This window comes from Chroicocephalus ridibundus, chromosome 6 (genome assembly GCF_963924245.1).
Source record: "Chroicocephalus ridibundus chromosome 6, bChrRid1.1, whole genome shotgun sequence".
In the NCBI taxonomy this organism is placed as follows: domain Eukaryota; kingdom Metazoa; phylum Chordata; class Aves; order Charadriiformes; family Laridae; genus Chroicocephalus; species Chroicocephalus ridibundus.
In genome coordinates, this window is record NC_086289.1 from 20,686,841 (window position 1) to 20,699,446 (window position 12,606).

The 12,606-nt window shown below is 44.2% G+C and overlaps 1 protein-coding gene across 3 annotated transcripts in view; it reads left to right on the forward strand.

Moving 5' to 3' along the window:
• ARHGAP22 (Rho GTPase activating protein 22) overlaps positions 1–12,606 on the forward strand; it is a 158,416-nt gene that overhangs the window by 5,386 nt on the left and 140,424 nt on the right. The window contains exon 1 of one of the 3 annotated variants that reach the window (XM_063339201.1): positions 5,758–6,378. The exons of the other annotated variants lie outside the window; for them this stretch is intronic. Within the exon in view, the coding sequence (XP_063195271.1) occupies positions 6,345–6,378 (34 nt within the window). The 5' untranslated portion in view covers positions 5,758–6,344. Of the gene's footprint in view, positions 1–5,757; positions 6,379–12,606 lie in introns of those variants that run through there. 3 annotated transcript variants of the gene reach the window in all.

Sequence of the window (12,606 nt, forward strand, 5' to 3'; positions counted from 1 at the left end):
TTAGTTGCACTGCCTAGTAACTTCTTGGAAGTCAGAAATTTCTGTTAAAGATTTTGCTTCTCATTAGTATAATGCATACCCTAGGCATGGTTAGAGACCATTGTTTATAACAAAACCAGAAAGGTCACATCAACATCTTTGATATTAGTCAAGTATAAACAAAAAAAGGGAAATAAAGTACCAAGTCAGGCTTTCTCTGTCTACTATGAAGACTAACATACAATTCTTAAAGTGCTTTTGCAGGTCACTTAAGTAAAATACCTATTCTTCCTACTCAAGGGGCACTCTTCTCAATAAAGTCAAATGACTTTCAGGTATTTGGTACAGTAGTAGGAGAGATCTTGCATGGATATATATACACTTTGTGCATGTTCATTACTGCAAGAGAGAAAAAATTAAAGTCATCTTTAGCTGCCAGCAGTATGTCTACTTGGTAAGTTTCTCGCCCCACTGAAGTCTGTGATAGCTGTGTTATAGCCTTCTCTCAAGCTGCAGCTACTCTCTAGAGATTCTCTCTTACATTCTGAAGTGAAAGATGAATTACTCCTGACCTATTTGTGGAACGTGACTAGATGGGAAGAGATACCTGGAAATTGCCTAGTTCCACTCTGCAAAACAGTCAAAATTATTCTTGTTTACAGTCTCCACCTTAACCCCTCATTCCTAAGTGTAATTCCATGAGATCATAGTTCTCTCCTCTCTTAGTAGTCTTGATGTGTTTGGCATATTCACTGCCTCCTCCGGGAAGCATTACTCCTGGGAAGCCCAAGATGCCATTAGGCTTACACATTTTCTTAATTTTCAGCCAAACCTAAAGAAATTGCTCCATTTCTTATCTCTAGGCCTTAGATAATCTCTGAACTGAAGTTTTTCCTGACCTATTAATTTTTATCAAAAATACCACTGAGCTTCCAGTTGTTTTCAGAGCTGCTCTAGACAATCTGCACAGCCTTCTCCATCCTGCATCACCAGCTTACTGGTCACTAAAGGAAATAAAGCCACTGGTTACTGGTAGATGAAAAGCCAGTAGTCTTTTTCACCTGGAAAACCAGCTAGCATCATGATCAAAATGTTTGAACTGGTGATCACTTAGTCTGGAAGCAAGGGTCATATCAAACTGTAATTCCTTCTGGTCATTAGATACTTGAAAAGCTGTCATATTACATCCAATCTTCTTCAGCAGAATTCCCACAGTTCCTGGATATATAATTATTCTAGCTTGCCTTGCAGAGGCAATGCTGCTGCAGTTATTGATCTCAAAATGCACACCATGGTCCGTCTTGTTTCTTTGGACCCTTTTTCATCAACTCCATTTTATACCATATGAGAGCAGATCGTAACCAAAGTTGCAATCTAAATAAACTGGATGTGGATTTCAATGGTGCCAGAGGCCAGGGTGATTAGATCTTGGGCTTTGATCCAGATGCATCTTGCTGATGAGTAAAAAAATATATCAATCAGCTAGTTACAACAAGTCCTTGGCCTGCATATGGAAGCAGAAGATGAGGAGGAGGAAAAAAGGATATGCCATGTAATAATTGGTAGGTGACAGCATGCTGTGCGTGCAGCCTGGGGAAACAGAGATCCATTCAATCCCCCCCACACAGATTCAGCAACTTCACTGGCCCACGCACTCTTCCGTCTCAAGCATCTGACATGTTTCATAGCCTCCAGCCATCAGCCTTGGCGCCAAGAGATGAATCATATCTTCTGTGAGCGTCCCTGCTGCAGTAACTTATTATCATTATCATCCACTGCACTTAGATAGCACTTGCCAATCCCAGGTCTCAAAATACTGCATGAAGGTGGATGGGACCTGGGACTGAATAGCTTGCTTGTAGCCATGGGAAATCAGTTGGTATTAAGGCTGGAAGCCATGCCTTGCTGCTCTCCTTAAATCCCTAGGCCAGATCACCTTCCTTCATTACATGTGCTTAGCAATCAATAGTAAACACTTATGATATACAGAAGAGTTTTTCCACATTCCAAACAGGCCACAGATAGTTAATGAGCACATTTATTTTTAGATTCAGATAAGAGACAGATAGTAGTGCTTCCCTAGTACTTGGTTAGTCATCCGATTTCTGTTTCTAGCTTTGTAGATGCTTATTGCTCTATGATAGACTGCCATTCTAGATTTGGACAAGCAGAAAGATATAACCATGAGAGGAGTGATTTCCAACAACTGGTACATACCTTGACATTGTTATCTCAAGCCATCAGGGATGCCCCTCTTACCTCAGATCAGTCAGTCATAGAAGTCTTATTGCCTACAACCCAGCAGCTTCCTAAGTTTCTCTGAGAAGCCTACTAAATTAGGCCACCTTTAGCCTAGCTCTGAAATAGGATGACCAGCAATGGCTATTTGCTCCAAAGGAAAAAGGAAGGACAACACACCAGGGTAGAACATAGTCCCCAGAGTACTTAAGTAAGGGGAAAAGACTTAGAAATGACAGTCAGGAGTCCAGATCAAACACATTTATGATGATGAAGCAAGTCTAGGGTCAAGCAAGGAAAACCACCCGCAGCTCATAGCCAGAATTGTATTGGATGAAGCTTACCAGTATCAGACATAATCCAGCAATTACTAGGTAGACCCACAGCAACGAGGTAGGTACAAGGTCAAGCAGAGAAAACAGTCCAGACCCATACAGCAGCATAGCTGAGCTAAAAACCAATATCCCTACAAGATAGTTCAGGCTATAAGTAAAGCCCCAAGCCTGGGCTTAAATAGAGCTCCTGGGCCTATGGGAAGAGGGTGGTGGCCAGGTGAGGTTGGTTAGGGCTGTTAAGGCTATTTATGCACTTCAGGGCCACAACATAGGCTTCTGTAGTCTTTGTAGAGTGTGCTTAGGTGTAAGAAGAACTCTGCTGCTTGCTGTGCCTCCATTTCAACTCCTTCTGCACCTCTATGCAAGTATTTTTCTGATATCATAACCCCAGGCTTAAGTACTAAGACATAGATGAGTTGCATTCTGAAGGAGCAGGCAGGCATTACTCAGAATTGCTGGTGCAAGGACTCAGTCTGAAGCTTCAGCACACAACTCTGGGTAGTCTCAAGCTGAGGAGCCTGCCCACATGCCTTTCACGGCATTTCTGTCTAAATTCTCTGATCAGGGTATTTTCAAACTCCCCTCAAGGATACCTTTGCTAGGTGAGAGAGGAGAACTGGTGTCAGAGAACTGTATCTCTGTTTTCCTCAGTTCTGCCACCCCTGTACTTACCAGCTTTTATTTAGCAATGAAATATGGGGTTAATATATCCCTGGTTGGGCTGGGCTAAACCAGTATCCTGTTTGTGTTCTATGTGACTGCATATTCAGGGAGAGACCTGATGCAAATACAGTGAAAGTAAAACTTTCACAGATTATTCCTTATTCTTCACATCTTTACAATCCTTTCCCTTAAGTAAAATTACTGCACTAAAATAATTGTCCCTAGAAGAACTGCCAGATGAACTTCAGTATACTTAAATTATGTACTCTTCAGATTGCAATTACTGTCCTTCACAAACAATTAAAGTCGTCAATACCATTGCCATTTGGAAAGAGCATCTGAGTCAGACAAAACTTGATGTAGGGATAATAAGCTAAATCAGCCATTACTCAATCTTTTTTTCCCCTCCTGCATCACCATAGACTACTCTGAGCTCTGTCACCTTTTACATAGGGGCTTGTTATACAGAAGGGTATATGTTCAAAAAGCCTCTTGCCAACTGTATGTGTTGAAGGGGCAGCTGGCAGTGGTGTGGGACAGATGCAGATGAAGAGTTGATTTGGCTACAGATAAAGTGCATTCCCAGCCTTGCTCTGCAGGCAGGGACCTTGTGGGATGTGCTTCTGTGAAGTTGGTACAGCTGAGGAGCACACCCCCTGAGAAGCTAGCTGGGGCATGGAAAGAGGCTGTGAAACCCACAGGAGAATTAAGGTAAATACACACCACTGCGATATGTTGTCCTAATTACCCTGCTCAGTCTAAGTAGTTCAGTACGCAAGCTTCAGAGATTAAACATTCCCATAAGGTCTGGTTCCTTTAGACGCTTGCTAGGCTACCTTTCTATTGGACCTATTCTCAGTGTTTCTTTTCAGAAAGTACTTCCTTAAATTGTCAGAGCAAAGCACTGCAGCCAGCATGGGAACCACTAGCTGGAGGTGACTGGTTTTTTTTTTTTTCCTCTTAGCTGGCATTTTTTTATAGCTTTTTTTTTTTACCCTGAAAAATAGTTTATTTGCCCCAAAGAGTACATCTGAGAAATTCAGGTCTGAATTTATTGTGTTTAAGCTAGGGAAAAAAAATGGGAAACTTCTAACTTTAAAAAAAAAATTATTTAAATGCTGTTTCTCTTTTGAAAATTGCTTTAAGAAGGGCTGGAAATGTTTACGTCTAAGGAAAACATTTCAAACAGGATCAAATGGAATATTTTTGTTTACACTGAGTACTTTTTTATTTAACCAAAAAACCATCAAAGTTAGTGTATAGGGTTGAACTTGGCTGTTATGTGTTTGAATGTTTTTATTTTACCCATGAAAATGATAATTATTTATATAGGTCCCTATATAATGTCTTTCCCCAGCGAGGAAACCAAGCTTTCATGGGAAATAACTTAGCAGGATGAAGTGTCCCATGTTTCCCATGAGGTTAAAAGTTCACTTAACTTTATCTCTTGTCATGTTTTACTGTACACACCTTTTGGCTTCCTGCTCAAACTGCAAAATGATGTGTATAAACAGCATCAAAGCAGACAAGAAATGCTAAAAATATGGAGAGAGAAAGAGTTCTGTTTAAATGGTTGTTAGGAATGCATTTTTGATCCAGGGACTGTGTTGGTCAAAAAGGCAGAAGCATAGCTTCCCTCTGCTGATGCTCTTGATGGCTAACCACAGTATCAGGTAGCTTGCTAAGCTTGTTGGCGAAAGGATCACCAATTAGCTGTTCTTCACTGTGCTGGAGCGCAGCTAATACAGATCGTTAGTGGGGAGATAACTTCAAGAGCCTGTGTATTCAGAAGAGACAACAGTTCAGATCCCACTTCTAGCCTCATTTACAAGTGTGTAAATCTGACACAGCCACCATGAACGCAAAGACTTAAAATCACTTCTAAGCAGCTGGTTCCACCAGCAGCTAAAGGTCCAACCCACCTCAGTCATTGTTGCAGCCTGCACACTGAGAAGTAGAGCCTCTGCAAAGCGCCAGAGAACCTCTTCCACTATTGATAATGACCTGATGGCCAATATTCAGTATCCAAGATATGATGGATATTCTTGGCAGAGGAGGAAGCTGGCAATCTCAGATGCTTTTTGTCAATGCAATTCAGTAATACAAACCTGCAGGGTGATGCTGCAGGGCATACACATTGCTAGGGAGGTATTTACCCCCTTTTCTACACTGCAGAAGGACCTGCTAGGCAGATGGGGATGGTGAGGAAGGAGGTTGTTCTAAAAGCAGCCCAGGTGCAGGATGTGTAAATTATTTGGATTCAGTTTTCATCCAAGTATCTATTTATAGATACTATTTAATAGTACTAACTATTTCATCAAATGTTTGTCCTTTCCTCCCTCCGTTACTGACTGCGGACTTTGACTCCCCTCCACCCCCCCAAGGAAGGGGTGAGGGAGAGCTTAGCAAGGAGTACAAATAAAAATGATAGGTGCTAAAACAGAGTGATGGCATTCCCCTGTGCGCATCCCGCCAGGCTGTCAGTGCAGGCATGAGAGATTTTTCTTCCTTGCAGAGAGCAGTGGGTCGTTTCTCAGCTGCCCGGCTCCCACCGGAATACCCCCCCGGGAGGGATGCAGCGCTCAGAAGGCAGCCCTGCACGCCGCTGCCCTCTGGACCAAAGCACTTGGTATTCTAACGCACAACCTTATCAGATGCGCAAGCTTCTCGGCGTGTGCTTTGTGCCCTTTTTCCCCCGTGGCTCGGGCTTGGAGAGAAGATTCAGCTCCTGATCTGATCCTTGTCGAGTCAACGCGTCTGTTGAGCGCGACCGGAGGAAGATGCAGCGGGGGAGTGCGGGATCAGCGCTGCTCCCTGAAAGCAGCATATTAATAACACTGATGCATGGCCAATTAGCAGAAGGAGCCAGGTCCAGCCCTCGTGTCTGCGTGCTAGTGATTTATCGACAGTAATTACCGGGCCACTTAATGCCTAGTTTGGATGGGAATTAATTCGAGGCCGGATAAATAATGCATTCGGGTTTATTTAGCCCCATGTGAAGCGTCACCCCTGAGCCAGAGCTGGGAGTGAAGTGGCGCTGGAGCGGAGAGCGGCGGGCGCGGCGATGCGCGGGGCGGCGGCCGGGGCCGGGCGCTGAGGCTGCCGGCAGCGGCGCGCCCAGCCGGGAGCATGCTGAGCCCCAAGATCAGGCAGGCCAGGAGAGGTGAGTGTGCCTTCCCGTGCGCCTCGCGTTGTGGGCAGAGGGGCTGTCTGCCGGCACGGCGAAACTTCGCGGCGGTGGCGGAGACACCCGCCCCGAGCTGCAGTGGCCCTCCCCCGGCAGAGCGAGGCTGCCGCCCCGCTGGGCGAAGGCTGCCCTGGGGAGGGCAGCGGGAGCGAGCGGCGCTTGCAAAGGTTCGTGGAGAATGAAGCGTAGGAGGAGGGGACCTGTGCTTGTGTTCACCAACGTCGTCTGCAATGTCAGGGCTGAGCAGCAGGGTTAATTCAGAATTTGTACTCCGTCCTGGGACTCGATGGAGCCTTTGCACCCCTGTGGTTGTTGCTAATGCTGTGTTTATAATGCTGTGTTTATAATGCTGTGTTTATAATGCTGAAGTTAATTGTAACAGCTGGAGACAGTTGTGACGAGTTTACCTGCAGCATCTTGGAGAAGCAGTTAGCTGTTGCATGTTATTACTCCAGGGCTGGAAGCAGGAGGTGGGGCAAGTCGTTCTGTCTGAGCTGTGGACAAGACAAAGGAAGGAAAGAAGGAAAACCTGCCCTGGGTTTGCAACAGCTGCTTTGAGCAGTCGTTCAGACCTGCGAGGTGTAGTATGCAGCGTTAGTAAAGCAATCAGCTGGGGCTGGGCACAGCCGGTGGCGGAGATGCTCTGGCAGGGGATGTGTTGTGTGATCTTCTGCTGCAGCACCAGCTCCTCGGCTGACATGGCATTTGTTGAGCATCGTTGCCATTCGCAGCCTAATGACAGTCTCAGGGGGATATCTTCCCGCCCATCGGAAACAGAGGCTAGATTAATGTCATTTAGGAGCAAAAGCAGGCACAGTCAGAAGAGTATGTAAAGATTAGGTTTTTCTTCAGCCATGCCAGCATTATAAAACAGGAAAGTGCCACTGGTTCTAGCTACTGTGATTCTGAGACAAGTACTTCCATCCAAATGTCACTTTGCACCATATATATGAAAGCAGTATTACGCACTGAACAGTCCTCAAAATACTAACAGGCCATTAAAAAGCTGTTAGTATCTTGGAAGGAAGAAGCTTCCTGCCATCTGTAGGTGTCAGGATCAGATATGTACAGCCTCAGCCACAGTAAATTCATCCATATTTATTTAGTTAGTTTTCTAAAAGTTCAGCAGGTCTTTTGTAGGTGCTGTGTCTTCGCCATCCCCCTTCTAAGGGCTGTCTAATCTTCCAGTCTTTAATATATTTGTTATGCAGCATTCCTGTGGGCTACTACAGCTCTGATGAGACAAGCTAAACGATGTGACTAGAGTGGTACAGAAGTCTGTCCTAGTAAGGAACACAGGCTTTCACAACTGCATGCCCGTCATTCTTCTGCTTTCTTCAATTCATCTGGAAGAGACTAAATTGTACGTTAATACATATTGAAGTCTAGTTACGGGACAGATATTATTCTAGATTCCTGTGGGCTAGTAATGCTTGGGGAGCAAAATGTAGTGTACCTTTGTGATTCAGTTTCAATTTATAGCAGTATATGTCATTCTCTTGGGGTTTGTTCTGTTTGGTTCATTAACTGTGCAGTGGTAGGTTTATTTCTGAGGGAATTTAGAACTCATGAAAAGAGCTGGCTTGATGGGTTTTGAAACTTCAGGACTTTTCCTACTTTTGCAATGCCATGGCAAAGCACTGGTAGCCTCTTACAAAAGTTACCAAGTAGGACGTAATCCTGCAAGGTTCTTCTATAGCTCATGTTCACAGGAGCTGTAAATAAGCAGTGCTGAAGATGCTGAATGCTTCTTGAAGTTAAGTGTCCCACCTTGTAAGACTGAGCTGAATGTGAAATGGTAGTTCATGCTCCCTGGACTCTCAGTTGGGGTTGCTAATGAAGGTTCAAGTGGTGGGCAAGCAAAGTATCGAGAAGGCTGCAAGAATCTGTTGCTGACAATGAGCATGAACAAGGGCAGGAGATCTGCTGCAAGCTGCTGCATGAGTTTGGCTGACTTTTCAGAGTAGTGGCTCTTAGCTCTGCCATTGAGGACTTAGTTGTGTAAGGGAGGCAGCATGACTTCTCTGAGCAGACAGAATGAAGAGAAGGGGCAGGGAAGGATACTCTGGGTACAGCCTGTGGTTTCACTTGAGTGTGATAGGAAGCAGCAATAAAGCTGAACCTAGGGATGTTCATGTATTTGGTGTAGATTTCTTGTGGTTGAATTACTCAAACCACCTTTTTGTGTGTCCAGATCCTTGCTTCTAGCTCTCTGCATCTGTGCAAATAGGAATGCTTCATCAGCTCCCCTTGTTTATCCAAATCTCTGCTGAGAATGTACCTTTACACCTTAAACTTGTGACATCTGATACTGTCATTTTTGTTTGACTTGTGGATGATCCTTAAGAAAGCTCCTAGGTTTAAAGACATTCAGGCTTTTGAAAATGCTGAGTCTGGACTTCAGCCTGACAGCTGGGGTATAGTTCTTAACATCTGTGAAAGGTATGGTAGAGAACAAAGATAATTTGCCTTACTAGAGGTAACTGTCAAGTGTAATGCAGCCCTTGCCGTTCCCGCAGCAAGCTTGCATCTGTAACTCAGAAACATACATTCTGAGGTACACTATGTTTTCATAAGACCTAGGAAGGTGTAAAATTTCACAGACTGAAAATCTTAATGTGCATAAATGGGCCTTCTGGAAAATCATTCATCCTGGCTAGGCCTGAATGGATTTTGCATTATTTTTTCATCTACAGTGTTTTACGTCCAGCAATTGGCAGAGTCCAGGATTCTGAAATAAGTGACTGCAATGGAAAACATCTATTTTCACATCCTTTCTATGTGATGGGGCATAGAAATACTGCCTTCCAGAGTGGAGGCAACTTTCAGTATGGAGACCAGGGAAAGCAGTTTTCAGACTACATCCTCAGTCTCAAAGAATGCATTTTTGTTTCATTGTTTTTAAGAGATGAAAAAAATTGAAAGAAAACATTTGCTCCTTGGTTTTAAAACTCTCAAATAGGTTATACCTGCCCAGTTGCATTTAAATTTGCTAGGAAATGGAAGTTGGACTGACTACAAGCTAATGCATTTGTTTTCTAGTAAGTGGTGTGATGGGATTGCCCTCTACAGCAAGAGCGTTAGCCTGCTGACATGATAGATTCTTCACACTATTCCTGTCTTCAGCTAAATCTTCTCTCCTTACTGGGACTTCGTACTAAAGGGTGTCTGACATTACGAATTGTCTGTGCTTCATTGACCTGTTATTTCTGTTTGTGGCATGCTCATATGTATGTTACAGTATGCTGAAAACTTTATTCACAGTCGTAATAATTAAACTTTTGTTTGTTTGTTTAATTAAAACTTAGAGCCTGGAAAAAGTGATGGGAGACATTTTGGCTAGCTAGCCTGCTGCAGATGTACTGGTTTTACCTGAGTTATCCTTCAGCATGGCTGTAGTAGAATAGAATTATTTCCCTCTGTCTTTTTTCCTTCTCTGAGACTTGTCATAATTCAATTTTAATGAAAAGTGGGCTTTAGCATACTTAAAACATTTCTAAGGATTTTGTATAGTAATGCTGCCAGGAGGGACTTTAAAGGGTGGAGTACTATTACAGCTCTCTGGGAGTGTGCATATTTACAATGTAAGCTTCATGTGCTTCCAGTGAAGACAGCTAGGTTTTAATATTCAATGCCTTTGCAGTGGTGTCATTGTATTTTTAATGAAAGTGTTGTGTCTTTGATTACAGGAGTATGAATACCCTATGTTTAAACTGCTTTCTTATGGCAGTAAGGATACATGATTGCATGATTTCTCAATCAATCTCTGTCCTAACGATTTTAGAGCTGTATGTGTTTTGCACATGCCATATTTCACAGGTAACATTTATATTCTGTGGATTAGGGAAAAACTCTAAGCCACATATGAATTCCAAGGCAGAGCAAGGACTTGAAATGAGTTTCCCAAGTTTAATGTATGGGAAAAAATACTGGATTATTCTTCTTTCTTATTCATCAGTTTTCACTGTCCACTTTCTGTCATCAGAACACATCCAACTCAGTAAGAACTCACCGGTTAAGAACAACTTAGACATATAAATGCAACCCTGCAACTTTATTCCTTGAGTAAATGGAGGGCATAATAGGATGAAGATACTGGTATGAAATTGCGGGGGATGCCTCCAGGAACTTTTTTCTGTACCAGAAACATAGGGTGATTGGGGATCCCTCTAGAGATTTCTTGTCTAAAGGAAATGACATTATTAATCACTTCTTCTAGAGAGTCTTAATCACAGCAGAATGCTAGCAACCAGTCATGGCTTTCAGGAGTTCTCATCTATCCTGAGTTTGCGAGACCCAGGAATAAACTTTGGTGATGATGAGTGACATCTAAGAAAATACGAATTAGGCAATTTTAGACCAGTGGAGGTCACCTCTGACTCTGTTAGAAGATGCTACTTGTTCAGAGTCCTATTTGGGCTGACTAGTTAATAATTCTTCAGTATCACCAACACACTTCAGGTTCCAGGAGTTGGACCTCATCTAAGAGGCACCTATAGCCCCAGTAGCAGGCACAGGTAGCAGGTCAATCTGTATGACAGGCAGAGCTGAGATGAGGCCCAGCAAGGGAACAAAAAACAATGGTTAAAGGAGATTTCAACAAAAAGGAGAAGAATTAACAGTGGGCAATTCAGTTTTTGAAAAAGGACAAGGCAGAGAGAAGAAACTAGAAACAGTGAAATAAATATATTTCATAGGGACCCAGAGGCAGCTGAACAGTCCTAAGTGCACTCGGACTTTTCTGTTTACTAAGGCATCAGCCCTCCAGCTTCTGGCTGTTCTCCAAGTCCTCCACAAAGAGGAGGCAATTCTGCTGCCCCATGTACAACAGGAGTTCACTATCATGTTTCTATTTTCCTCTGTCATTAGGGCCGAACTGGTGCTACCTTGCCCCCCAACTCCTGCAGAGGCCAGCACTATGCTGCTGGAGCAAGTCCTGGATCTCAGAGACTGCTCAGTGCAGATAGCTCCTCAGACTGTATTCTGTTAAAAGTCATGCTGTGTGAAGAACCCTCCTTTCACTGGGCAGTGAAAGGCAGAAAAGGGGAACTCTCCCATGTGTCTAGTCACCCTCATCAAACCACAGCTTAGCACCTGCAGCCTCTTAGCTCTGCAAAGAACACCAGTGGCTCTACAGCCCCACGCTGCAGCTCTGGTTTGAGGTGCTGATGATGCACACAGCTATCCCAGTGCACATGGGAGGCCAGTACCTTGGCACCTCTATCTTACCAGGCAAAAAATAACACCCAGCTTCCTATTCCTAGAACCAAAGTAAACAGCCCTGGAACTGTGAACTCCTCCAAACACTTCCCTCAGCCCCTGAGAGCCCACCAACATTGCTGGGAGCACACCAGCCCCCGAGGCAGTGAGCAATCAGTGTGACTAGCTGCAGCTGGCATGGCAGAGCCACCATTAACGAGGAACCCAGCTGTGAGGGGGAAGTTCGCTACCCTCCTTTCTTAGATGAGTGATTCCTTAAGGCAGGAGGCAATTTTGGGAGCTGAGCTTTAGAAAGGTACGTGGGTAAAAGGCTAGGATAAAGTGCTGGTAAATATGATTAGGTTTATGGCTCAGTTTGTGAGCTGGTGGAGGAAGGAGTCTGTGAGGTACTGGGGAGGAAGAGGTGGCCCTGCCTGTGGTGTAGGTTGTCTGGGTTTCATCTTTTTCCTTTAGAGAAATATGAGATGAAGCTGCTGAGTTGAGTTTAAAGTTCTATGGCAATGGTATTGGGGCTGGAGCTAGTGCGCTGCTGGATTAACTGCCCTGAAGGCAGCGGGAAGAAGTAGGCCCAAACTAGAGGGCAAAGTGTGGTAGAGAAATGAATGAAGAGGGAGCTGGGTGTTCCCTCTCACTGTGTGGAGCCCTAGGGAGGTGAATGAAGAAGGGAATTACTTCTTGGTACTAGGTCAGTCTCCTAGCACTGTGCTGCTTTGGCGCAGGGGTGTGTGGCAGCGAGCTGCATTAGCAGCTGTGTGCTGCGATTACTTTGTCTCTGTTGTCATGGTCTAGTGGCCATGTGCATATACAGAAAGGGTCAAGAAAGTGATATTTGTGGGATTTTTCCAGAGAGAGGTTCAAATTCCCACTCTTGCTTTGTGGTGTGTCCCATGAAGAAGGACTCGGGCTGTTTAAAGGTGTAATCCTCTCATCTCTGTAGAGATGCCGCCCTCTTTCCACGTAGGATTCATGGTGTGTGCTGAAGTA